Genomic DNA, 27,089 nt, shown 5'->3' on the forward strand with positions numbered 1-27,089 from the left:
CAGAGACTAGGGGAATGTGCCTTCTTCACTACACGTCCACACCTTCTTGAACTCTCCACTTGGACCAGGATTAAAGCTTAAGCCACTCCAATCTTTAAACTTCCGTATCTAGATCCATTATTAGCAAGGTGTACAAAAAATGGCCTCAATCCCCAGATACTGCAGTGAAAGATCCTCACAGACCAGGTTCCCCAGTTACTTGCTACTCCATGTTCACCCCCAGCAGACAGAGCACCAGCAAGGACAGCGACACAGAAGGACATGGAGGATGAGTGAGGCAAGGAGACACCGGCCCCAGGTAAGTGGACAAGTTCCTGGCCCCTTATCATAGCAGCATCAGAGGTCTAACAGCATAGTTCCCTAGTTGCCAAGGCAAATTCCTCTTCTTCAACTGCAATCTCCATTTGAAAGCCTTAAAAACTGAATCATCTCCAGTCACCTGTGTATGAAAGACCAAATTCAGCTTGAGCGTCAGCAAATAATGCATGATTCGATTGTTTAATGCAAGATACAACAGTCTAATAGAGGAGTTGGCAAACTTTCTGCAAAGGGTCAAATAGTAAATATTTTAGGCTTTGCAAGCTATACGGTGTCTGTACAGATCACTGAAGCCAAAAACAGCCATAGACAGTAAGTAATGAATGTGCACGGCTATGTTCCAATAAAATTATTTACAGAAAAGGGACAGATAGAACTCTCAAGACTATAGTTCGCCAAACCGTGCTCTAACATATGATCAAAGATTGTACTCTAGACAAAGGATCAGACTGTTTTCTAGTTTTTGATTTCTGGCTGGGTTACCCAATCAATGTTCAAAATAACATGGTTATTTTCTGTGTTAGCCATGAAATTGTGGAATCTACTGGGAGCTGACTTCAAAATCTCACTCCTCTTCAACATGAATTCTCACATCACTATCCCAAATTTCAGGGATGGTGCGTGGCTCTAAACAAAACAGACTTTCTCTGCCTGAACAAATGCTATGCATATACCAGTGACTATATTCTCTGGTATAATATTCTCTTAAAATTTTATCTAGGTCATAAGTGAGACTAAGTGACTATTAATGAGAAATGACTGATTTTTGGTTAACTAGCACAAAGATAAATTTTTAATTCTTCAACTGATACATAATAAACATTAACATTACATTTATAAATATCTTAATAGGTTCTCCAGATCTGTACTTCTAATACATACAATTTCATTTTGCTAAATTTATGGTTTAATTATGCTTTTCTGACTATCCACTTACTACGGAATAAATACAATTTTTATTAGCCATGTAGAAATAATTTAATTAGACCAGAGATTGTCAATGAGCTTACGCACACTGGAATCACATGAGGAGTTTTAAAAAAGGGAGGCGGGGGCGGGGGGGGGGGGTGCGGAGAGATGCTTGAACCCTACCCATCAGAAATTCTGATTCAATTGGTCTGGAATGTGGAATCACTTTCCAGAAGTTGATTTTAATGAGCAGGCTGAAAAGAAGCCACTGATTTAGACTCTGTTGTCGTATGGTCACATAGCTTACTCTGATGCACAAATATACAAACAAAATTTATGCTGAGAAAGTTCATTGAGGGTTTGATTCCGTTTTGAATCTTACTGCAAAGAGGCAAATGATTCTAACAAAATTACCAATGCCACAGCTTATAAACAAAAAATATTTGAAAATATTTTTGCCCAATGCCCTAGATTATTTACAAAGTAATAGTTTGGGCCCACCCACCTGCATTTTAAAAGGCCTGTTTTAGAAACATACACCAATAAAGTTAATTTTTTAAACTGCTGATTTTAATTTGATAAATAAAATGGGGAAAATGTTAAAGTTAATGGAGCAAGACTGTTTCTTGACTTGTTTCTTAAGCTTTAAACCTTATTCTGCCACTATCGACATATGTGATCTTTGACAAATTTTCTAACTTCAATTAGACTGTTTCCACACCTGTAATGACATGGTTATAGGCTTTTTTTAAAGTTATATTTTATAACTCTGCTACCGCCTTTTAATATCAGTGTCTTGGCCTGACATATGAAATCAACTCTGTGACTCAGTATTTGATTGTAACTCATGACTGTGATTTATTACAGCCAAAGAATACAAAGCAAAATTAGCAAAGGTTTTGAAAAAGCATATGGGACAAAGTTTGAGAACAAGACATAATCTGCCAAGGGTCCTCTCCCAGTGGAATTACATGGGACATGCTTAATGCCCCCAGCAACAAGTTGTGACAGCACGTTAAATGCTGCCAACCAGGAAGCTTGTTAGAGGCTTGATGCCCTGGGGATTTATTTTTTTATTTTTTTATTTTTTCAACGTTTATTTATTTTTGGGACAGAGAGAGACAGAGCATGAACGGGGGAGGGGCAGAGAGAGAGGGAGACACAGAATCGGAAACAGGCTCCAGGCTCTGAGCCATCAGCCCAGAGCCTGACGCGGGGCTCGAACTCACGGAACGCGAGATCGTGACCTGGCTGAAGTCGGACGCTTAACCGACTGCGCCACCCAGGCGCCCCGATGCCCTGGGGATTTATCATGGGGGCTGTTTCAACAGTAAGCCCCTGCCCAGCATGTATCCAAATTCCAGACTCCCAGAAGGACTAGAGTTCAATACAGACCATAATGTTTGTACAAACTGCTTAGAGTGAGCCACTCTTATCAGCTGGTGGCAGGAACACTTTTAAAATCTAAGTTTCCATCTAGATGCCAGACAAGGGCCAACCTTGCAGTTCAGTCCTTCTATGTTAGCCATCTTCTATATAGTTCCAGAAACAATGAGAGGATCTAATGATGTTAGCAAAAGCAATGAAAACAAGGAATTTAAAAGCCTATCTGATGTACTTCTTGAATCTTAGATTTGGCCTGGAGAGAGGAATACCAAGAAAATAGCCTACCTTACCTGCCCAAATGTATTCTTGATCCTGGACCTCCCATTATGCCAGATCCAAATAGTTTTAGGGACAGCTTTCTTCAAAATTTCAAGCATCAGATAATTCCAGTGTTATTTAAATAATTCCTACACATGGGAAGAAGTAGTTTTCTGCTGCTTCTTACGAAGCCAATTTAACCCTGACAGGAAGATGCGACCATATCTACAAACTCAAAAACCATCATAAATAACAAAAATCCTATGTAAAACATAGAAAACAGAATTAAGCAGAACAATTCATGACAGAGTAAGTCAATTCCAAGAATGACAGACGAATATTAAGAAAAATAAGTCCTCAAATTAAAAGGCCAAAGTGAAAAAAAAATCATCATATAATTAGCTCAATAAAAGCTAAAATATTTTTAAACAATCACTACTAAATTTATTTTTAAAAGTTCTAATTGAATAGGAATAAAAGTATATTTCCTTTTATTAGGATACTAACACTTCCTTAACTTGATATATACACATAGTTTAACCGTAACGGATATAAGCATCTAATTAATAATAAAACACTAGAACCATTCCTAGAAAGATCAGAAATAAGACAAGGATGTCTACTCTTATCACTATTAACATTTTTCAGAAACAAAAGACAATGCAATTAATTAATCGAACCAAGTGAAAGTTAAATGGATTAGAAAACAAAGGGGCAAAATAATCACTATTTGCAGATAATCTGATTCCCCATATGAAAAATCCATGAGATGGAACTGGAGAGTGTTATGCTAAGTGAAATAAGCCATACAGAGAAAGACAGATACCATATGGTTTCACTCTTATGTGGATCCTGAGAAACTTAACAGAAACCCATGGGGGAGGGGAAGGGGGGAAAAAAAAAAAAAGAGGTTAGAGTGGAAGAGAGCCAAAGCATTAGAGACTCTTAAAAACTGAGAACAAACTGAGGGTTGATGGGGGGTGGCAGGGAGGGGAGGGTGGATGATGGGTATTGAGGAGGGCACCTTTTGGGATGAGCACTGGGTGTTGTATGGAAACCAATTTGACAATAAACTTCATATATTGAAAAAAAAAAAGAAAGAGGTAAGAAACAATCTTCGAATTGTAACATAATTTTAAGATCTGTCCTAACATGTTCTTACTATAGACATAGTTCTAAGGATTCTCTCTCCTCTGTGCACTTTGTGCTTCTATGTTAAAGAACCAGAGAGTGCATCAACATAGTTTTTTAAAAATATTTTTTCTGAAATCATCTCTCCTTTTGAAATAAATAATCAAATTAAAAAAAAAGAAAAATCCATGAGAATCAACTGAAAAAAAATAAAGGAGGAATCAACTGAAAAAAATAAAATCAACTGAAAGAAAATAAAGGAGGTTCACTAAAGTAATCTCAAAAAATTATTATATGAAAATATATAGCATCCTTCCACACCAAAACCACCAGCCAGAAAATATAAAGAAAAAGACTTGCAATTTATAATTGCAAACCCATCCAATACTTGGGAATAAATTCATAGAATAAGTAAATTATCAAAGTCTATAAAAGAATTTAGGAGAAATAAATGAAGAGACATACATTGTTTGGACATAGAAAGATTCAATGTTTAAAGAGATCTATCACCCCTAAATCACCATATGAAAAATTCTATTGTACTTTAAATTGTGAACACAAAATGTTTTGAAACCTCAAAATTCAAGAAAACATTCTTGGTAGGGATAACACAGTTAAATAACAATAATTTGGTAAATGGGCACAGACAAAAAAGTTGACACTGAGAAGTAAGAATTTTATATTTATCAAGAGGTGTTTCAGGTTGAGAAACACAGTTCTAATTAATACAGGAATTAAAAGTAATCCTGATCACAATCACAACAGAGTTTTTAAATTAAGTTGGGATAAAGGAGTTCATCTGGAAGAATAAATATGAAATTTGGTGTGTGTGTGTGTGTGTGTGTGTGTGTGTGTGTGTGTGTGTATTCTGGAAAAAAAAACAGTGGGGGCCCAGCTTAGTGGATGAGAAAGCAAATCATAAATTAGAGCAATTAGAACAATGTCATATTAGAGACAGATCACTGGAACACATTAGGCCACAAATAAACTATGCACAGGAATTCACTACAAATATATGTATACACACACACACACACACAGCATTTCTATTCAGTAGTGGGAAATATGGATTTTTTTCAATAAAAGATGTTGGCTAGCCATTTGTAAAAAGTAACCTGGATATTCACACAAGAACACAAAATTAAATGCATAAGGATGTCAACCTCAGCACTTTCTGTAACAGTAAAAAATTGGAATAAACGTAAATGCTCATTTAAAGGTAATTAGATAAACAAATAATGGTAAATCTATAGAGTAGAATAGTATATAATGATTTAAAAAGAATAAATTTAGATACCATTGACATTGAAAAAAATCTGAAATATATGTATTTATGTGGAAAAAGGCAAGCTGCAAAACAGTACTAGAGTAAAATGTTATTCCGTTAAATAAAGTCTTAAAAAGCAAACGTCAGATTGTTAACAAGAGTTATTAATAACCCAATGGATCAGGGTTAATGTGAAAATTTTAAATAGCACACTACATAGCTTTGTAATGTTTAAAATTTTATAAGATTTTTCATTTATGATAAAATTTTATACAAATATTTCAGTAACTTTGGCCACTAAAATTACAAAATAAATTAGTTCAGGTATGAGACAGCAAGTGTTTTAATTTGCCACAACGAGTAGTACCTGATTTAGCGACTAAAAACAGTAAGCAGAGGGACTATATATTATCTCTACAGATGAAAATTAACAACTTGGAGACAAGGACAAAAAGTTCATTACACTAAGACAGACATTACACCAAGGCAGGAATGATTATCAGATACCTGGGTAGCATGGCCTACTAGGGCACTGTATCTGATATATCCCAACTAAAGGTCTTCACCTTAGAGGTTTTTAGTTCGACTTTTTCTAGACTGAAGGCACATTGTTTCAGATGCAAACAGTGCTCTGAGATTTATTTGCTCCTGTTGACAGCCCCAGTCTAAATTTGCTGACGTTCACAGGATAAGGCAAGGGTAATCTATTCACTCAAGCTGTTCCTTCAAGGTGGGAGGAAAGAGAACAGGAAGGCAGAGGGAATACGGACAGGCCTACTAGAAGAGAGGGCAAGAATACCACCACCAGAAAATGGCACCATTCGTGAGAGCATATAGTTACTATGATTAATTGAGGGTTCCAGGACTTCATATGGATTTATTTACATGGGATTGTGGTATAGAAACAACACTCTTTTTCATGGTTGGGTAACGTTCATGGGTTCAAGTGCATTTAAAAAAAAAAAAAAGACGACAAATGCAGCAGTACTAATATTCTAAGGGTTATTGACTGTTTACTATGCAATAAGAAACCCACACCCATTTGTTCAAACCAAAATAACAAACAATGTCCATCAATAAAATGAGATCACCATGTGTTGTTTTTAACACTGTAATGTTATAATTACTTCTTAAGGAGTCTGAAAACAAACAAACAAACAAGCTTACCTAAATATCAGTTTCTTTACTTAAAGCTCACTTCTGAAAGAACTGCTTACAAACTTTTAAGAAGGGCTTTCCACCACATTTTTTAGAATTAAAGTTTATTTTCCAGTGTTTAATCAGGACATAGACAAAGAGCAAAGTTCCACCAGGTGGAGATGCCAAGGAGTCCTTGAATGCTGTATAAATCCCCCTGGGAAGCCCTGTTGGCCCCGCCTATTTCCTGGCTGAAAGGCCTTTACGGCTAAAAAGACCTTCTGCTCTTTAATTACAAAATATAAATGATCTTTCTCTTGAGGAAAGCAATGGCATTTACAAGCATATGGTTTAGCAATTTCTTTCTGCTCTTGGTACCCATGTGGTGTGTAACTTGAAGTAGTATTCCTTAAACTTTAAATTAATATCGCCTGGGGAGATAAAAGATATCCTGTCTGCATCTTAAGCACTGTCAAAAAAATCACATTCTACTTTCTCATGGGAGGGATACCTCACTTCTTTTGATATATACTCTACCCTTGTCATCCAAAAGTCTGAATAAACAGGTGTAGACTGCCCATATTGGTAGGTGTAACCTTGATTCTGATATTCTGCAAATCTAATCCTAAACCTTGCAGAGTCTTGTCACTGGGGCAGTAAGGGCCGTGTGAGAAGCACAACTGTGTCTCACAGGCATTTTCTGGCTTCAGGATGCCCGAAACGTCTTTCCCTGGGAAAGATGAAATGATTTCTAACATCCAGTCCCAGTCCAAATTCCTGTCACGCTATGATTTTATACGTTTGTAAATAAATGTTTATGGATATACACAGTTTGGAATACTAAAGAACTATATTATAACAAGACCATTTAACAAGATTATTTTATCGAAGTGTGTATAACTCCATTTACCAATTACCACATTGATTCTCCACTTTGTCAAGGGACAAACTAGTTTCTGAATCTGTATATGATTCATCTGATAAAAGATTTATTGAAGAAAAAAATAGGTTTATTGAGCTCTCTTCTATGATACAGGCGCAGTGCTAGGTGACAGGAACACAAAGATTAATAAAAGATAAAGTTGCTACCTTTGAAGAACTCACTGTCTGCTGAGGAAGCTAGGACTTCGGAAGACAATACTAATTCTAGAACTAGCAAGCCATGATTTTATGATGTTCAGAAAGTAAAATACAGCCATCTTCTGTAAGTACCACACTAAAGCAACCACAACTATGCTAAACAGGTTATTAAATGAACAGGAACTCAGAAAATTATGTTATATCTCTGTATCAGAGTAAAAGTTAATATTCAAACAACTGGCTACTTTTCTCCAAAAAGGGATGTTCATATCCCAGAGCAAGTACAATACAAGCCATAGGAATTTGGTGAGAAAGCCTTAACGCTTCTACTGACATTCATTTTTAACCTAGAAAAATGACAGGGAAAATTAAGCTTTAGTAATCTTTAATATGTAGATGAACATTGCCTTCTCTCATGATCAGCATGTCAAAAACACTCACTTGTCTAGGATAAATAAGCATCTAGGGAATTCAACAAAGACATACGGCTCAGGAAGTATACTCATTTGCTCAAGTAAGTATCAGGTTTACTTGTGACTGCTTATGTGAATTTTCCAAATGTTATCTGGTTTTTAATTAAATTATTGCTTACAAAATGACAAACAGACTAAAAAAGGTTCCTGCAAGGAATCCGCTGATTGAAGATAATGGAACAATGCCAAAACAACAAGTAAATGCCCATTATGATAATTCTACTCCTAGTAATCAGATTTTATAATACGTCCTAGAGATCTAATGCATACTACAGTGAATATAGACAACAAATTGTATTATAACCATCAAACTTGCTAAGACATTAGAATTTAATTATTGCAACTACTAAAGAGAAATGCTAATCATGTAACATGATAAAGGTGGTAATTACGGCTACAATGGCAATCATATTACAACATGCAAACATATCAGATTAACACGTTACACACCTTAAGTCTATATGATGTTATATGTCAAATATGTTTCAGTAAAAAAGTGACCTCCAAATTTGAAATAATCAAGAAGATCATTTGAAATATACACTATTATTAACAATGAACTTCCAGGGGCGCCTCGGTGGCTCACTCAGTTGGTTGAGCATCCAACTCTATTTCGGCCCAGGTCATGATCTCAGGGTTTGTGGGATTGAACCCCGTTTTGGGCTCTGAGCTGACAGTGCAGAGCCTGCTTGGGATTCTCTCTCTCCCCCTCTCTCTCTCTGCCCCCTCCCTGATCACACTGTCTCTCTCTCTCTCAAAATAAACTTAAAAAAAAAAATCAACAACGAACCTTCATACAAAAGGCATTAAAACATATGTTGAACAAACATTGGTTGAATGCTTTAACCCAAAAAGAAGTTTAAAACAAAATTACAATCTAGTAGCAAATTAACTATTTTGCAGTAGGACACAGAAAGTACCTTTTACCTAATAATAATGGTTACGATTTACAGTGGACTTACTATAAGCCAGGCAGACTCTTAAGTATTTTATACACGCCATCTTATCTAATATTCAAAGAACTAGCTTAGGAAAGTACTGTTTTTAATTCTATTTTACAGATAGGAAATTGAGACACAGACAAGATTAGGCACTAGTCTAAGGGCACAGACAATAAACAGCACATCCAAACCAACGTCTGTCAAAGGCCTGAACTAATAAGAGCTATGCCACAGTGACATGGAAGAAATCAGAAATGACTCTATGATTCCTGCCAACTAGCTTCCCTGACCAGCAGTCCTCAAATTCTTTTCAAGACACCCTGTTTAGATTAGGTAAAATATGCCTTGGCTGATAGAATGAAGTGTCATTTTTCAAACCAGCTTTTGGAGATTACGTACACATCAGCTTTACTAATATAGGGAGAATAATTCAGATTTTAACTGAATGTAGTTAAATTCTAATTACTGAAAAATTACAGACCAAGAATATTGTTAATACACATATGCATCCATGTACAGTACAGGGTTAAGAGAAAATCTATAACAAACTAAGCTGACAATGATACAACTGAACAGCAATTTATAATAAAAAAACAAGAATAGAAACAACTGTGAAAAGTACAACCAACCCAACATACACTGATAATATGGATCTCTCTGAAAATGTAAAATAATTCTAACTTAAGCATGTTCATACATGGAACAGGAGCTTTGCAATGTTGCTACAGACTACACAGTAGCCAAGAATTATTAGCAGAATATAAAATCGTATACCTGAAACTAAAATAACACTGTATGTTAATTGTACTTGAATTAAAAAATAATTTTTTTAAAAAGGTACTGAGAGCACCATGTCATTTATCCAGATATATATTAAAATACTGCTAATATTAAAAAAATTAAAATCCTTTCTAGACTCTAGTATTATGCTAATGTGGGTTTATGAATGCCGTTTTGCATACCCTTAACACTTCACTTGATTGGTTTTTAATAAGTTGCCAAAGGATATATATAAATGAAAGACTATGAGATCAACTGACACTTGCCAATATTTTTTGATCAGGGCTCACCAGTGGCCTTGGCCATTTTTGAGAAGCATTCTCCTAAATAAGGCAATGCTTCTGGCTCAGTTTGGCAATGATATCTAATTTTGTGGTGGTTGGGGGAACCTATTCTATTACTCCATCACAAAATATCTAAGATTCCCAAGGCAAAAACAGTATATAATTTACAGTATTAATTTTATTTTCTGTCTTCAGTTTCTCTGGCTCCAATCTCTAAAACAATCTTTCCCAAATACCTGCAAACAAACAAAAGCGTTTAAATCAGCTATCCTAGAACAAAAATATCAAATGACCCAAGGGAGCTTCCTTCTGTTGTTTTAAAGTTTCCCTAAATACTGAAACTTCTTCTTTCTTCCCTACAAAGTACTTTCTTAAGCTTATGCTCCAGAAAAGCATAAGGTGAAACTTACTATCAGATTTTATTAACCTAAGTTCTGAATGTTTACCCAAAGACATGCATTATCCAGCTACCAACTTCCCTCAGTCTCTCAGGTCGTGTTTGTTCTACTGTTTAAGTCCCTGTAAGGCAACCATCTAAAAGATGGGATGACTTTTGGGAATGACAAGTCACAGGCTACAACTCTAAGAAGTGACTATCACTTATACTTCTCAGAGTTTATATAAACATCCTTTTTCAGGTGCTCAGTCTTATTGGTCCCAAGTCCATTGAAGACTGCATGAACTGTATGCTGGGAGCAAAAAAATATATATGCACCTAGAGCCAAAAAGCAATGAATAAGTCATGATGAGTGCAGAGGTTATTAGTTGTAATAATATTTGAAAATACAGGACAAGCCATTTCTGTTTAATTTCTTCAGTGGCAACTTATGGGTCTATAATATTTTGCCCAGATTTAAATTATATTATATTTTCCTAATTAATAAACATTATAGCATGAACTCCCATTAAAGCAGTAGAATAATCAATTGCAACAATTTAATTTCTTTGTAGCAAAGCTACTGTGATCATTTGCATTACTGTCTGTGTAAAGGAAATTGGCTTTTCATTTGTAGATGTTATAAAAATGTTCTACTGTGCATAGTTTGATGCAGTTTGTTAAACCCCATATCCAGGCTACTTTCTGTGAGCTGTGAATTTAAAAAAAGATCAAGTCTTAGAAGTCAGTCCACCTAAAAATCTTGACTTATAAGTTTATTTGTTGCCATTCTAGAACATAATCTAAAGGAAATGTTCACAATTGATACTAGTCTTCCTTTTGTTTTTCCCCCTTTTCTCTTTAGTTTTATGAGCATTGTCTTTATTCCTTCAACATAGCATTCTCTACAGCAATGAAAAAAAAAGAATAAAAATCAGAGTAATTATCATCCTGCAGACTAGGAGTTACTGTCTGAAATGACAGCCACTGCTCCAAATGTATAGCCAAACTAAATCTATAGCCAAATCCAAAGCTATAGTGCATATGTAAGAATAAGGGAACGAACAGCACATGTCAAGCAAACAACCTTCATTTAGCAACAGAAAAACTTAGCCAAAAGTTCAAGTTCATGTCTCTTGAGCTTAGGAAAATTGACCTTTCCTGTAAAACTGTCATCCTGTCATGTTCCAAACAATCTTCCCCTAAATCTTCCACAAACCCCTGTGAATAAGCAAATATGTGCCCTGTCTTTCACCCTCTTCTGGTGCATGTATAAACTTCACTTACGCTGTGGGAGCATAAAACCCATAAAAAAAAAAAGAGAGAGAGAGAATACTGTATTTTTTTCATTCTGTTTTAGAACAAAGACTCTAAAGGATAGTATATGGGTCTTCTATATTCTATACACTAATACCCCCAAGATGCTACTGAATAATTGATGAGCTTATGATTAGACTGCCATCCTCAGTTTTGAACAACATTCATGGACCAAATTTAATTCATATCTAATATTGAATTCTATCTCTTTTATCATGATCAAAATATGCATCAAGGCTGATCTCTGTTCCTTAGAATTTCATCAGCTGTTTCTTTACCTAAAGTCATAATCTTGATATGTGACCAGCTCAGCTACAGCACCAACTTGGGACATCACTGACACAAATTCTCATAGCCCATCAAGAAAAGATACTAAGACCATGCCTTTATAAGAGAAACAAGGCTACAATGCAGGCACCTAAGGAATAAATATAGTCACACAAGAGGAGAATCTATTCATACTTTAGAAGCACAATATTTCTGAAGGTCATTTCTAAGAGAAAAAAATATACTGTGATTAATAAAGTTTTTAATGCTATTAAGTTAGATTTCATTTCATTGAAGTGGTATTATATTATTTGACAAACACAAAATGATCAAATGTAGCAGAAATGCTCTAAGTTTATAAAGAAAGAAGCAGCTTATGTTTTACTTGGCCACCCAGATAGGGTTTAGCTGCTGTTGGGGAAACAAGATTCTTAAAACACTGTGCAGAACCATGAGTATATCTAAAGTAACCCATACACCCTGTAGATAAGGTGAGTTTTAAATAATGGAAGAAGGTCACTTTTTAAGGATATTAAGTAAAAGATGCTCCATGCAGATAAGATGGCAAAGGCAGGAGTCTTGGGGTAATATCTGCAAATATGAGACTGAAAAGTAAGTTTGTTTTGATTAATAACAGAGAAGACATAGAAACAGATACACAGTCTGGTAGAACCTCACAATATAAAATGTGTCTAAAACTAAGATGCCTCCAAGGGAACACAGATCTAAGACTGGGAAGTACTCATAAGTTCTGCTGGGTTAGATCTAGGCAAACCATTTCCAGTTTCTACCTTGGAAAAGGAGTGGGAGGGGGTAGGCTACATTCTGTGATAACTTCAAGTTCTAAAATTCTATAGCTAAATCATATGTGTAGAAGCCATGCTCTTATATACTGTTAGAAGTATAACAAACTGGTTCAGCTCTGTGGAGGTTAGTTTGGCAGAATCTGCCAAATTCTTAAATATATACTTCCTATAACTCCACAATTGTACTTCCAGGGATATATAAAAAGTTATTAATTTAGCATTGTTTGTAATAGCAAAAAGCTGGGGGACTAAACGTCCATGACTGCAGCAAATGGGAAATAACAGCAATAACCTCTGGGGAGCGGAGGGGCTGGGGGCCCTCAAGGGAAAGAGTAGGAAGTTTTACATTTAAACTCATTGTACTTCTAAAGTGTTTCCTTCTATTAAAACAATCACTGATTTATCTTTTACATAAACAGTATTTCAATAAACTTTAAAAAGTAGAAACTTAAAAAAGGTGGTAAGATATTTTTATCAAAAGGCTTTTAAGAAAAGGATGAAAACACAAGATCTGACTTGTACTTTACTGAGAAGCAACGTGAGTAGAAATGAGCAAATTCTGATGCACAGAGAAATTTAGTAAATAACAGATTTTTAGGAGTGACCTGAAAACGAGTTACAACACAAAATCCTAGAGAACAGTAACTAGGTATTGCTCCCTGGTGTTCCACAAGGACAACATTCGATCAACAAATATTACATTGAAATGATCCAAGCATAGGCTGTAGGCTATAGACCCAAATGTACAACTGTGTCATTCTTGGGGATCAAGGATAAAAATATATGTGCTCATCTTAAAAAACATCTCTCAGGGCGCCTGGGTGGCTCAGTCTGTTAAGTGGCTGACTTCAGCTCAGCTCATGATCTCACATTTCGTGAGTTCGAGCCTCACGTCGGGCTCTGTGCTGACAGCTCAGAGCCTGGAGCCTGCTTCAGATAATGTGTCTCCCTCTCTCTCCGCCCCTCCCCCAGTCATGCTGTCTCTCAAAAATAAAGATTAAAAAAAAATTAAACAAAAAAACCATCTCTTGGGGCTCCTGCGTGGCTCAGTCAGTTAAGCATCTGACTCTTGACTTCAGCTCAGGTGATGATCTCACAGTTCATGGGATTAAGCCCTGCATTGGGCTATGCACTGAGCATGGAGCCTGCTTGAGATTCTCTCTACCTCTTTCTCTCTCTCCGTCTGCTCCTCCCCCACCCTCACAGGGGAGCATGCTCTCTCAAAATAAATTAACGGCTTTAAAAAAAATCTCTCAACTACTTACAATCAAATGTTTTCATCAACAAGTTTTCCCTCCCCCTAATATTCAGCAGGTATTTGATTTCCTAATTTCCACTTTACTGTCTACGGTTACACTCCTGTATCATACTTTGCATACTGTTCTCATATTTCTCAAATTCTTTCAAATATTTTTAAACTTACAAAACCACTTTATTATACAACACCTTTCTTGGTGTCCTCTAAGTCTCTAGTGATGCATAGCTTTTTCAATAGTAAATGCCATACGTACTTTTATAGAATATAAACAAACATGAACAACAGTATAAACCTGAGAGCCAACATTCCCTTAAAATCTTTAATCTATCATTATTCTATTTTTCCATTCACAAAAATATAAAAATCCTGTTGATGTGCTTTTAGCCAATAGACAGGTTTGCATTTCCCAAACAAAGGAAGTCCATTCTTTCTATACTTCTACATTATTTAGCTTGTTAGGATGAGCCTGTGTTGCTTAATTATAAGGGGTAGGACCAAACCAGAAGCAAGTGTATGAAGGAAATGATTCAAATAGTTCTATAGATACTTGCTTCTCAGCCAATCTTCAACAACTGGTGAAGGCTTACTAGGAACCTAGGTACAGTGGGAAGAAAGTAACAGGTGATGAACATTACCCGTAAATAGGAACTAAAAAAGTTCATTATTCTTCTTTCTGTGCTTTAACAGATCATTGATCTGTGACTTAAAGATCATAAAGCAAATGAGAACTATAATTTCCTCTCCAATCTTCCCCACAATGTATGAAAGACAACATTCCAAAAACAAGTTTTTAGAAACCTCAGGAGGCTTAAGTCTTTTCCATAGAAACAATGTTGCAATATCTGATGGGCCAGTCACAAATGCTTGTTTAGTCCCAAAGCATCTTAAGGAATGGACCACTATGAAAATAAGCCGAAGAGTAACAATATGGGAAAATGCTGAGTCTCAATTTGGAAAGAAAAAAGATACCTTACTGGCTGGCTTCAGGGAAAAAAACAGAGGAAACTCTTCTCTACCTGTTCCTGTTCACGGGTCAGACCCAGGAATTACTACTCTGCTTTCTTCCCTTTCAGTTGCCTCATCTGCTGATTTCCAGCACGTTTTTTTCTCTCTCTAGTTGACTAAAGCAATAGAAAGTGCTCGGAACTTTCATCCACCTCTGGAGCTGCATTAGCCAAAATGGTAGCCACTCATCACATGTGGCTATCGAGCACCTGAAATGTGCGAGTCCAAACTGAGGTGTACTGTACGTATAAAATATACACTGTATTTCAAAGACACAGTAAAACATCTCATTTACTTTCCTATCTTGAGTAGATGTTGAAATTATAATATGGGAGATATACTGGGCTTAATAAAGTATTTTTAGGATCGCCTGGGTGGTTCAGTGGTTAAGCATCTGACTTCGCTTTAGGTCATGATCTCACAGTCGGTGAATTCGAGTCCCGCACTAGGCTCGCTGCTGTCAGTGCAGAGCCTGCTTCAGATCCTCTGTTCCCTTCTCTCCCTGCCCCTCACCACTCATATTTTCCCTCCCTCCCTCCCTCCCTCCCTCTCTCTCTCTGAAAAATAAACAAACATTATAAAGTTTTAATTTTTAAATTAATTTTCTTCAGATCCTCTGTTCCCTTTTCTCCCTGCCTCTCCCCCACTCATATTTTCCCTCCCCCCTCTCTGAAAAATAAACACTATAAATTTTAGTTTTTAAATTAATTTTACCTATTTTTATTCTTCAACATGGTTACTAGAAAATTTTGGATTACAAGCATGGCTTGCATTTGTAGCTCACCTTATATTTCTATTAGATAGTTTTCTGATAGAAATATAGAATTTCTATAAGATAGTTTATCTTAGGAAAGGCAGTAAAGAGTATCTCAAGTCACTCTGCCTGAGTTCAAATCTTGGCACCACCATATACTACTGTGTAAGCTTTGACACATTACTTAACCTCTTTCTAAGCCTCTGTTTTCTCTTCTGTAAACAGGGCAATAAGAAAATGCTACCTTGGAGGCTGTTGGTAGAATTAAATGAGGTAAAGAAAAGCAAATACTATGGTAACTGGCACATAATAAATGCTCAGTAAATATCTACCACTACTATCATTACTACTACAACTACTACTATTATTACGATTCACTACCAGTGCGTGATGAAGAAAAGGACAAAGACACAAATGGGTACAGAGATGGAGAGAAGTTACAAATATGGACTGTCCGGAGAGATTTCTCTGTTTAAATTTAAAGAGGCAGCCCAGAAAGGACCAAGTCCACTTTGCCATACAGGTAAAGAAGTAAACCTAGGCTAGCATCAGCTCCCAAAGACACAGCCCATGTGGAGACCCGCATTACTCAATGGCAGGCAGTATCTAGGTATTTCCAGGACATTCTCTTTCCAGCGAAAGATGTCAGGGAAAGTGTGGGAACAAGTAGTTAAAGGCACTGCCACTCTTGTAGCAGTGTAAGGACCCTTAGCCTTGACTCTGGGAGACACGGACTTGCTGACAAGGTATCAGCCAATCATTTCTCCTCTGGCTACTGGCTACTTTGTAAGTGAGAAGAAAGGGCTACAAATTCTCTGAAGTCCCTGTCAGCTATGAATATTCTTCTCCCCTCTTTCCAAAAGGGCTGCAGAGCAAGAGTAGCTTCATAAGAGTCCCATCACCACCACCGTAAAAACATCCAACTCCGGCATAGACGTTGCCTTCCCACTTGTCGAGCCTCTAGTGAAAGCCAGGGATGTAGACTTGATGGCTTTTCTGAGACGCCACTGTCTTCTCTCAGACAACCAGGACTTTTATTGCCGGCACTTTCTATATTCCCCTCGTCTGGCTAATTCTGTCTCTTCTTTCAAGGCTCAGAACAGGTTTCATGCCTTTCAGCAAGAGCCTTCACTGATGTTGCCAATCTGGGTCAGGCGCCCTTTTTACATGCTCTTTCCCTCTATCACTGCCCCCATTACAACACACTAGGATTTTATTATACACCGGCCTTGTTGGTCAGTAAACTCACAGAGGGCAACAACCATGACATGGTGCCTAGAGGTACTCAACAAATACCGAGTGAACATAACATCTCCTTCCTCTTTATATTCCCAGAATCTAATACAGTGTCAGACATACTTAAGTCCTCAAAATTAACCAAAAAGTTCATATAGATACTAACAGACCTCTTCTCCGAATTCCAGACTCCTATATACTACCTACTTTACATCTTCACTTGGGTTACCTCAGAAGTACTTCAAAACTCACTTCATACTCTCTATGTCCTCTCTCCCATGAAAAAACTGTCCCCATGCAGAGTTGCCAGCTCAATGAACCCAATTCGAGAAACCAGAACGACACCTCCCTTAAGCTCACTTTCCCTCCCTAATCCAGCAGGAAGTCTTTCGGTTTTACCTCCGAAATGAACTCTGAAATCGACTCACTTCATGGCAAGTTCTATGCTACCATTCGAGTCCACGCCATGCTTGTCTCTCACTCGGACCATCACTTAGCTCCTAACTGATCTCCCTGCTTCCACTCCAAACCATCCTCCACACAGCAGCCAGACCGGAATCTCTCAAATTTTAAAACTGATTATGAACCGTCTCCTTCAACCCCTCCCTTTAGGACACCCACTCTCGCTTAAAACCCTTTAAGTGGCTTCCCAACGCTCTTAACATGAAAGAACAACAGAAAAAAAGAAAAAAAAAACACAATTAACGAGGCCTTCAAGACTTGTGGACTCTGCCTCCTAACTATGCAGTTATTTCCACTAATGTTCCCTCACTTGACAAGCTCCCTTACATCATGGAGCCTTGGCATAAGTTGTTCCCCTTCTGGGACTACCTTTCGTCTTTCACCTTCCATCTCCCAGGTGCCACTTCCTCAAGGCAGCCTTCCTTGACTTCAGTCTAGTCTGGGTCCCTTGTCCTCTACACTCATACACCGCAATCATTTCCTTCACAGAATTCATCTCTTTGTGTTTATACATCAGCCCTCCCCCTGACAGGCCATTTCTCAACACAAACCTTATGAAAATGTGTATCAGACTGGTCGCCCTATTGCTTAAAACTCTTCAACGCCTTCCTATCTCACGTTAAATAAAAATCATACCCTTTAACATGGCTCTGCATGCACTGTGACCAAGCACCTCCCCAAACTTATTTCCTACCCTCCTCCTCGTACATTCTAGTCCAGACACTCTGGTCTTGCCTTCCTTAAACACAGACAAGCTGGTCTCTGAACTCAGGGCCCTTATAATTATGTCCGCACTACCAGAATATTTTGTCCTCAGAGACCACTACTGACTACTCACCATTCAGGTATCTGCTCCCTGATCACCTCACCTAAAGGAACATCCACTCTCCACCCCACTTCTAACCCTCTATTCTGTTTTATTTTCTTCACTGCACCTATCACTAGAAGATAACCTCCCTGGGAGCAAAGACTACCCTGTTCATCTCAGTGCCTAGAAAAATACCTGTTGCACAGTAGACAACACCTATACAAATGCTTAAAATAGCTAGCAGGTCCTGTTTCAAATAAGTGAGGTCCATTGACATAGATAAGAGACATAAGAGACAGAGGTATGAAGATTTGATACCAGTGGCCATGCAGGAGGCGAAATTGTAAGACAGCCCCCGTGATTTCCACCCCTTGGTGTACGCATCCTGTATAATCAATCCCCCCTTGAGTGTGTGTGTGTGTGTAAGCAGACTGGAAGAATTCCCCTGCTGACTCTGAAGAAGTTGCCAGACTACAAGTAGGCCATGTGATTAGGGCCCAAGAGTGACCCTCCCTCCCCACCAGCCCAGCTTACAGACAGAAAGAAAATGAGGGCCTCAGTCACGTGAGTGCAAGCAAGGAATTGAGTTCTGTCTATCACCAAGGAGCTTGAGTAGAGGACTCGAGCTTCAGATGAGGTCATAGCTTCTGCAGACACCTTGATTTCAGCCTGGGGACACCCCAAGCAAAAATACAGCTATACTGTGCCTGGACTTCTGACCTACAGAAATTGTGAGATAAAAATGGCTGCTGCTTTAAGCTGGAAGTTTGTAGTTCATTGTTATGTACCAATAGAAAACTAATATAATGGTCATCAACCCCATCAGACCCAAACTTATTTTTTATAACAAATATCTTGCTAACCACCCCCTGCCCCAACACACACTGTTCTGAAATACAATTCAGAGATTTAGAACCTACTCAACAACTTAAGATAAGACACTGGCTAAAATGTAAGGGAAAAAACAAAAGAAAATAATTTATAATAAAATAATATGTATCTCAACCACATTAGAAAACAAAAATGCCCCTGTAAGTTTTCCAAATGCCCTCTGAGAGATTCCACATCCATTGAAAACATCTGCTTGCCAGGCACAGTGTATCTAGAACACATTGGCTTCAAATTGGGAGAATATTTAACTCTTAAAATGCCTAGCACTGGTTAATTTTGCTTCTTTTACATTACTGTTGTAGAGTATGTCTTTGAAAGTCACATTAGCATTATATTTTTCTCCTTTTTCCAAAATGGACTTAAGAAGGTTTGAAAGCCTCACAATTCCCTTTTTTCCCTCCTCCTCCTCAATTATTAAATACTCACTGAGCACATGATACTGTTCCTTGAAATTAATTTTCACAATTAAATAGCCCTTTAAAGCCTCTAATTCATTTCCCAACTCTCATCTTTCAGATGTGAACAGAGAATCACCATCATCTAGTGGCTCATTATACACGCTATAAAATATTTCACCCCAGCTGTGAAGCTGGCCATAGTAAATATGTTTTGTTGCCTTAATCAAGATTTATGATAATATAATAATGCAATTTTAAAGGCCACATGCCAAAGTACTTCCTAAATTAATAAAAATACTTAGCACTTAACCTATAACACACTTTAAAATCATCACACAATCTTGCAGGTAGCGATTTGCCCATGTGCCCAGGGCTAGTAACAACTGATGGAGAGCCTGTCACCAAGCCTATTTACTTGATTTATTTTACAGTAGCTTTCTAAGGCCACATACATAATGGGTACTCACTTTGTGATGGGAAAATAAATTATTTAGTCTGAACAACCTGACAGTGTTACTATTAAGTTATTAATTCACTGAGAGGGGGGAAATTCCCTGAATGGCCCTTTTTTTTCATGCCCAAATAGCAACACTAATAAATATTCACAGATGCCTAGAACCCTAGAGCTGGAAAGGACTTAAGGATCAAAACCACAGCTTTTTATAGAGGAGGAAACTGAGAAACCTATCCAAGGTCACAGTCATCAGTGGCAGAAGCTGGGGTAAGATAAGGAGACATAGGACTATAGGATCTCAATTCCTCATTGAGAAAATGGGGATAACCCCACCCCCAGAATGGTGGCTATGAGGATGCAATAAAGTATAGAATAAGACATGCGAAGGACATAGTACAATGGTTGATACCTTTTCCTTCCCAGGGTTTCCTTTATTAATTTCTCCCGTCACTTTTTTTTTTTTTTTGACCAAAATATCATTTAGGATGGTGCACTTTGGTGATGATTTTCTGACACATACACTGCATTGACAAATTAGACCAAATTACAGTCCATTCAGGTACAGAAGGGCTACTGGGAGGCTACAGGAAACAGCTGACCCTAGCTCTCAGGATTTGAGTCTACACTCTCAAAAGGTTTCAAAAACATGCAACTTGTTGAACTGAGCCCAAACCAGCTTCCCTAAGGTTGAGAGCATGAAGAGTTTAGAGGTAGCTGTTCACCCTTACACCTCACACATATTTTCTAATCCTTTTTCCAGTTTTTACTCAAACTTTTCATAAGATTATCCACACCCCTGGCCTCCTCTTTCTAAACTCCAATTCACTTCTAAATCCACTTAAGTCTCACACGGCCCATCACCCGACTGAAACCGCTCTAACCAAGGTCATCAATGACTTCTTAATTGGAATACCCAAGATTCACTTTCCATTCTTATCTTTCTGGATCTCGCTGTAGCATGTGACACTCTTGAACATACCCTTCTTGAAACTCTACTCCCTTAACCTCTGTGACACTCTCCTCTCCTGGTTCTCATTTTACCTCTGAGTCTCTTCTTTCACTACTTGGTCTTTAAGACGCATACTCCCCAGGGCCACGCCTTCCTTGTGAGTTTATCATTCCTCCTGGTTTCAACTGCTGGTTGCCAACTTCCAAATTTCTATCTCTAAGCCAGACCTCTCTCTCTTCTGTATTTCAGATTTGTGTGCCTGCAATATGATTCCACCACATGTCCCCACTGGCACTTCAAATCAGCATACTCAATACCAAACTAATCTTCTCTTAATGCAGGCCCTCCTCCAGTGTCCTTTACCTTAAAAGGTAGTATCACCACACAAGTAACTCATGCTAAAAACCTGTATATTTCCCTTGACTTTTTCCTTTCCCTGACCCCACCCTGTGTAATCAATTAATTAGATCTTATTTTACCTCCTAAATATTATTCCTCTAATTCATCCTTCATATGCCTATCTAATAACTTCTACTCTAGTTCAGGCTTCAACCATCTCTCACCTGCACTACTTCAACAGCTTCCAAACTATCTCCCCACCTCCCATTTTATCCCCCTCAGTTCCATATCCACTCGGCTTGCACAATAACCAACCAATAACCAACCAATCGTATTTTCACTTGTGAATGTCCAAGAGGATTAAATAACTACAGAACACTTAATATAGTCCCTGGCATATAGTAAGTGCTTAACAGGTGGTTTATTAGTAACTTTATAATTAATGATCATATTATGGTCATTGGAATGGTATACAAGTTCACAGACAGGACATCCATAGGCCTCTCTGAACTGACCCTTGCCTACCACTCTAGCCTCCTCTCTGAGGATGCCCTACCTCTCACTTTATGCTTCAGCAACACCACTGACCCTGACACACTGTGCCATCTCCCTGTCAAAAATACATATTCCCTTGACCCCCTGCAGAGGTAAAGCCTTATTCTTTAGGGGTAATAAGGTATCAGATTCACCAGGAAGCCTTCTCTGAACATCAGTGCTTATTAAGAATCTCCACAGAAGTACTGATAGACTAAGTATTCATGGCATATAAATTCTAAGCTAACAGTCTTGATATATTATTCTCACAGCACTTACCACTTTATATTACAATCATCTACCTTTATTTTTTTTTATTTTTTTTTTATTTATATATGAAATTTATTGTCAAATTGGTTTCCATACAACACCCAGTGCTCATCCCAAAAGGTGCCCTCCTCAATACCCATCACCCACCCTCTCCTCCCTCCCACCCCCCATCAACCCTCAGTTTGCTCTCAGTTCTCAACAGTCTCTTATGCTTTGGCTCTCTCCCACTCTTTTTTTTTTTTTTTTTTCCTTCCCTTCCCCCATGGGTTCCTGTTAAGTTTCTCAGGATCCACATAAGAGTGAAACCATATGGTATCTGTCTTTCTCTGTATGGCTTATTTCACTTAGCATCACACTCTCCAGTTCCATCCACGTTGCTACAAAAGGCCATATTTCATTTTTTCTCATTGCCACGTAGTATTCCATAGTGTATATAAACCACAATTTCTTTATCCATTCATCAGTTGATGGACATTTAGGCTCTTTCCATAATTTGGCTATTGTTGAGAGTGCTGCTGTGAACATTGGGGTACAAGTGCCCCTATGCATCAGTACTCCTGTGTCCCTTGGATAAATTCCTAGCAGTGCTATTGCTGGGTCATAGGGTAGGTCTATTTTTAATTTTCTGAGGAACCTCCACACTGCTTTCCAGAGCGGCTGCACCAATTTGCATTCCCACCAACAGTGCAAGAGGGTTCCCGTTTCTCCACATCCTCTCCAGCATCTATAGTCTCCTGATTTGTTCATTTTGGCCACTCTGACTGGCGTGAGGTGATACCTGAGTGTGGTTTTGATTTGTATTTCCCTGATAAGGAGCGACGCTGAACATCTTTTCATGTGCCTGTTGGCCATCCGGATGTCTTCTTTAGAGAAGTGTCTATTCATGTTTTCTGCCCATTTCTTCACTGGGTTATTTGCTTTTCGGGTGTGGAGTTTGGTGAGCTCTTTATAGATTTTGGAGACTAGCCCTTTGTCCGATATGTCATTTGCAAATATCTTTTCCCATTCCGTTGGTTGCCTTTTAGTTTTGTTGGTTGTTTCCTTTGCTGTGCAGAAGCTTTTTATCTTCATAAGGTCCCAGTAATTCACTTTTGCTTTTAATTCCCTTGCCTTTGGGGATGTGTCGAGTAAGAGATTGCTACGGCTGAGGTCAGAGAGGTCTTTTCCTGCTTTCTCCTCTAAGGTTTTGATGGTTTCCTGTCTCACATTCAGGTCCTTGATCCATTTTGAGTTTATTTTTGTGAATGGTGTGAGAAAGTGGTCTAGTTTCAACCTTCTGCATGTTGCTGTCCAGTTCTCCCAGCACCATTTGTTAAAGAGACTGTCTTTTTTCCATTGGATGTTCTTTCCTGCTTTGTCAAAGATGAGTTGGCCATACGTTTGTGGGTCTAGTTCTGGGGTTTCTATTCTATTCCATTGGTCTATGTGTCTGTTTTTGTGCCATACAATCATCTACCTTTAAATCTACCTCCCCCACTAGATCACAAATCCTTTGTGGACAGGAAACAAATTATTCTCCTTTGTATTTGCAGCACTTGATATAACTTAGCAGGAGATCAACAGATGTTTGCATGGATGAAACGGAAGCTGCCTGGGAATCTCATCTCCAATTCCATCTGAATTAGGCCAATTCTTACTACAAAGGAGTCACATCATACTGAAATTTAACTTACGTGAATTCAATTACTTATACAGAAAGAGGAGTCAGAAATAGCTGGAGCTACCCATCACTCCAGACTCAATGATTCCATTCAGTGTTCCTTGCTGTAGTCAAGCCTGAAACAAGATATGAGTGATTTGGGAATTTTCTCAATCACTGATAACCGGAGGTGGCAAAAAAATTAATTGAAGGCCTAAGAGAAACACTGACAACAGAAAGGAAGAGAAGTGGTAGAACAGAGTTACCCTGCCTTAGGAAAATTAACCCTTTCTTTAAAAACTCTGGAGAGGGTGGGTGCCTGGGTGGCTCAGTCGGTTGAGTGTCTGACTTTAGCTCCAGGTCATGATCTCCCGGTTAGTGAGTTCAAGACCCACATCGGGCTTGCTGCTGTCAGACTGTCAGCGCAGAGCCTGTTTCGGATCCTCTGTCCTTCCCCCCATCCTTCCCCCCCCAACTTGAACTCTCTCAAAAATAGACATTAAAAAAAAAAAACCTCTGAAAGAGTGTTTGTTTCACATCAAAAGAATTTAATACCATTGAAATAAATTGTACATAATTCCTCAGTAGTTAACAAAGTGTAACATTACGTTAACATTTGGGTAATTAAACCTTACTGGAGGGGTGACAGAACAGTAGAGCAAAGAAATCAATGCAAACAGTATAACTGCACACAAGATGATTACTGACAGAATAGGGAACTAGGTATCTGAGAGAACTTTATCAAACACCAGTTACATAACTGCCAAGACAGTTTCATAGTGGTGCTGTAGAGGCAAGCCAGAAATTGCTAGTAATGGTGAGGTGTTAATAAGCCAAATTAAGGACGTCAAACAAAAGTTCTAATAAAATTAAACTCCATAATCCAAATTACCTTATTTGGGGACATTTCCTGTATTAAGAGAACCACGACATGGGATTCTGTAGGCATTAAAGGGTCTTCTAAAGAAAATTTTCACAGTACTTGATTTTTACATTTTGTCCTGACTTTAGAATATAACCACTAACCCACTTCCACCCCAACTATGTGACTCCACTATATTCTCCTGCTAATGCCACCATCTGTAAGAACAGACAAACCACTGTGCTGGCAACTGGAGCCACGGGATTCCACTGGAGTCCCCAAGACTTGACTAGTTCCACAATAAGCATAAAAACAAGTACACTGGCACCAAGCATTGAAAAGAGGGCGATGTTGGGGCGCCTGGGTGGCGCAGTCGGTTAAGCGTCCGACTTCAGCCAGGTCACGATCTCGCGGTCCGTGAGTTCGAGCCCCGCGTCGGGCTCTGGGCTGATGGCTCAGAGCCTGGAGCCTGTTTCCGATTCTGTGTCTCCCTCTCTCTCTGCCCCTCGCCCGTTCATGCTCTGTCTCTCTCTGTCCCAAAAATAAATAAACGTTGAAAAAAAAATTAAAAAAAAAAAGAAAAGAGGGCGATGTTTAGTTCTGCCTCAGTAAGCCCAGACCAGGGGTGTGTGAAAAAAAGCAAATCCTGTGAGGAAAGCAAGTCCATGCTGTTCTTTCTGCCCTTAGGGCAACCTCATTTTAGCTATCTCCTAGATTATCCAGTATCCATGCTACACTTCATCTGACACATTCCTCCTCCTCCTCCACTAGACTATAAACTCCTTGAGGGCAGGGACTAGGTCACAATGCTTGATGGAAGATCTACCAAAACAGTCTCATCCATTAATCTCTTTGTTGAAGCATCACAAAGTACTGCTTTATGATAGCACAGATTTTCTGTGCCCAAAACTGTCTAAAACTCGTATGAACTGCTTTCTGAAGAAATAAAGTGGCCATCGAGAGGGAACTTATTATAATGTATCTGTTAAAAGGTATCATGACACATACAAATATAAACCATATCAAATGGTTTACATTTTAATTTAATGATTTTATTTAAATCATTAATTAATGAAGCATTCATTAAGATATTATAATCAGTTAAATGGAGAAGTCAAAGAACACACACACACACAAGACACACGCACCCTATGTGGAATACTAACACTGCTTTACAAATAGATGCAAAACTAGTCTATATCCTCAGGACAACATTTGATGTATTCCACTAGACAAAACCCACTTGGTCTCTATGGATAAGAATCATCTGCATTACTATCAGTTTTCTACAATTTATAGTTATAAAACAGCTCAAAGAAAATGAAAGGTACAGACAGCCTGGAAGAGTGCACTAGATAGGGCAGTCAGGGATATTTTATGCCCATTTCAGTCCTCCGCAGTTTTTTCCTGACAACAACCATACAATGGAACGCTGTAAGGGCTGCTAAAGAGAATGAGGCAGGCTCTTCACATACTAATATGGAACAGCCCTCAAGATACAATGCAAAAAAAGCAAGGGCAGTAATGTGGTATGTGACATTTATGTTTAAGAACAAATACAAAATATGCCATATACACACGGAATATTTCTGCAAAGGTATACAGGCATCTTTACTACTTTTAATCACCTCTAATAGAATGGAAGAATCCATGAGTGAGAGCAGATCTTTGCCTATTTTATTCACTCCTCTGTCTCCAAACACTGTAACGATGCCTGGTGCTTCAGTGGCACTCAATAAAAATCTGCTGAACAAATTAATCGATCAGCGGTAATAGTGGCTGCTCCCAGAAGGAAGAACTGGAGGTCTGTCAGGTACGAATGAAAGGAAGACTTACTTTCCACTGTGTACCCCTTTGTATTTCTGAATTTTGTACCATGTCCATAAATTACCTCCTCAAAAAATGATTTTTTTTAAAAGTTCATTTATTTTTGAGAGACAGAGCACAAGTAGGGGAGGGCAGAGAGAGAGGGAGACACAGAATCCGAAACAGGCTCCAGGCTCTGAACTGTCAGCACAGAGCCCGACGCGGGGCTCAAACCCACAAACCGCGAGATTGTGACCCAAGCCGAAGTCGGATGCTTAACTGACTGAACCACCCGGGTGCCCCACAAATGATTTTTTTTAAAAAGGTAATGAGTTGATGTTGGCTGAGGTGTTGGTTACAAAGGGTGTTTCTTCATTAAGCTGCCTTCTCTGTTTCTAGGATTTCAGCTAGGTACTGAAAACTATGGTATGAGTATTAGCTGGCTTGATGTAAGTGATAATATAAAGACTCAAAAATAAATAGAAACATTTAAGTAGTTTAGCCACTTTAGAAAAGTTTGCTGTTATCTACTGATATTAAAGACCTGTATAATATATGACTCAGTAATTCTACACTATTATACCCTAAGGTAAAATATGTTCATGAGCATGTATAAGAATATCCTAGCTAAAAAACAAAAGGCCCTAGAAACAACCCAAAAGTCCACCAAAAGCAGAAAGGATAAATTGTATAG

General features: G+C 38.2%; 1 protein-coding gene across 4 annotated transcripts in view; it reads right to left on the reverse strand.

Annotated features, from left to right (window-relative positions):
• BTBD9 (BTB domain containing 9) overlaps window positions 1–27,089 on the reverse strand; it is a 417,923-nt gene that overhangs the window by 380,259 nt on the left and 10,575 nt on the right. For 2 of the 4 annotated variants that reach the window (XM_040473392.1, XM_040473395.1), the window contains exon 2: window positions 294–439. The exons of the other annotated variants lie outside the window; for them this stretch is intronic. In XM_040473392.1, coding sequence (XP_040329326.1) covers window positions 294–329 — 36 coding nt within the window. In that variant the 5' untranslated portion in view covers window positions 330–439. The remainder of the gene's footprint in view (window positions 1–293; window positions 440–27,089) is intronic. 4 annotated transcript variants of the gene reach the window in all.

The sequence above is a fragment of the Herpailurus yagouaroundi genome, unplaced genomic scaffold (genome assembly GCF_014898765.1).
Source record: "Herpailurus yagouaroundi ecotype Mexico unplaced genomic scaffold, PumYag 139, whole genome shotgun sequence".
In the NCBI taxonomy this organism is placed as follows: Eukaryota; Metazoa; Chordata; class Mammalia; order Carnivora; family Felidae; genus Herpailurus; species Herpailurus yagouaroundi.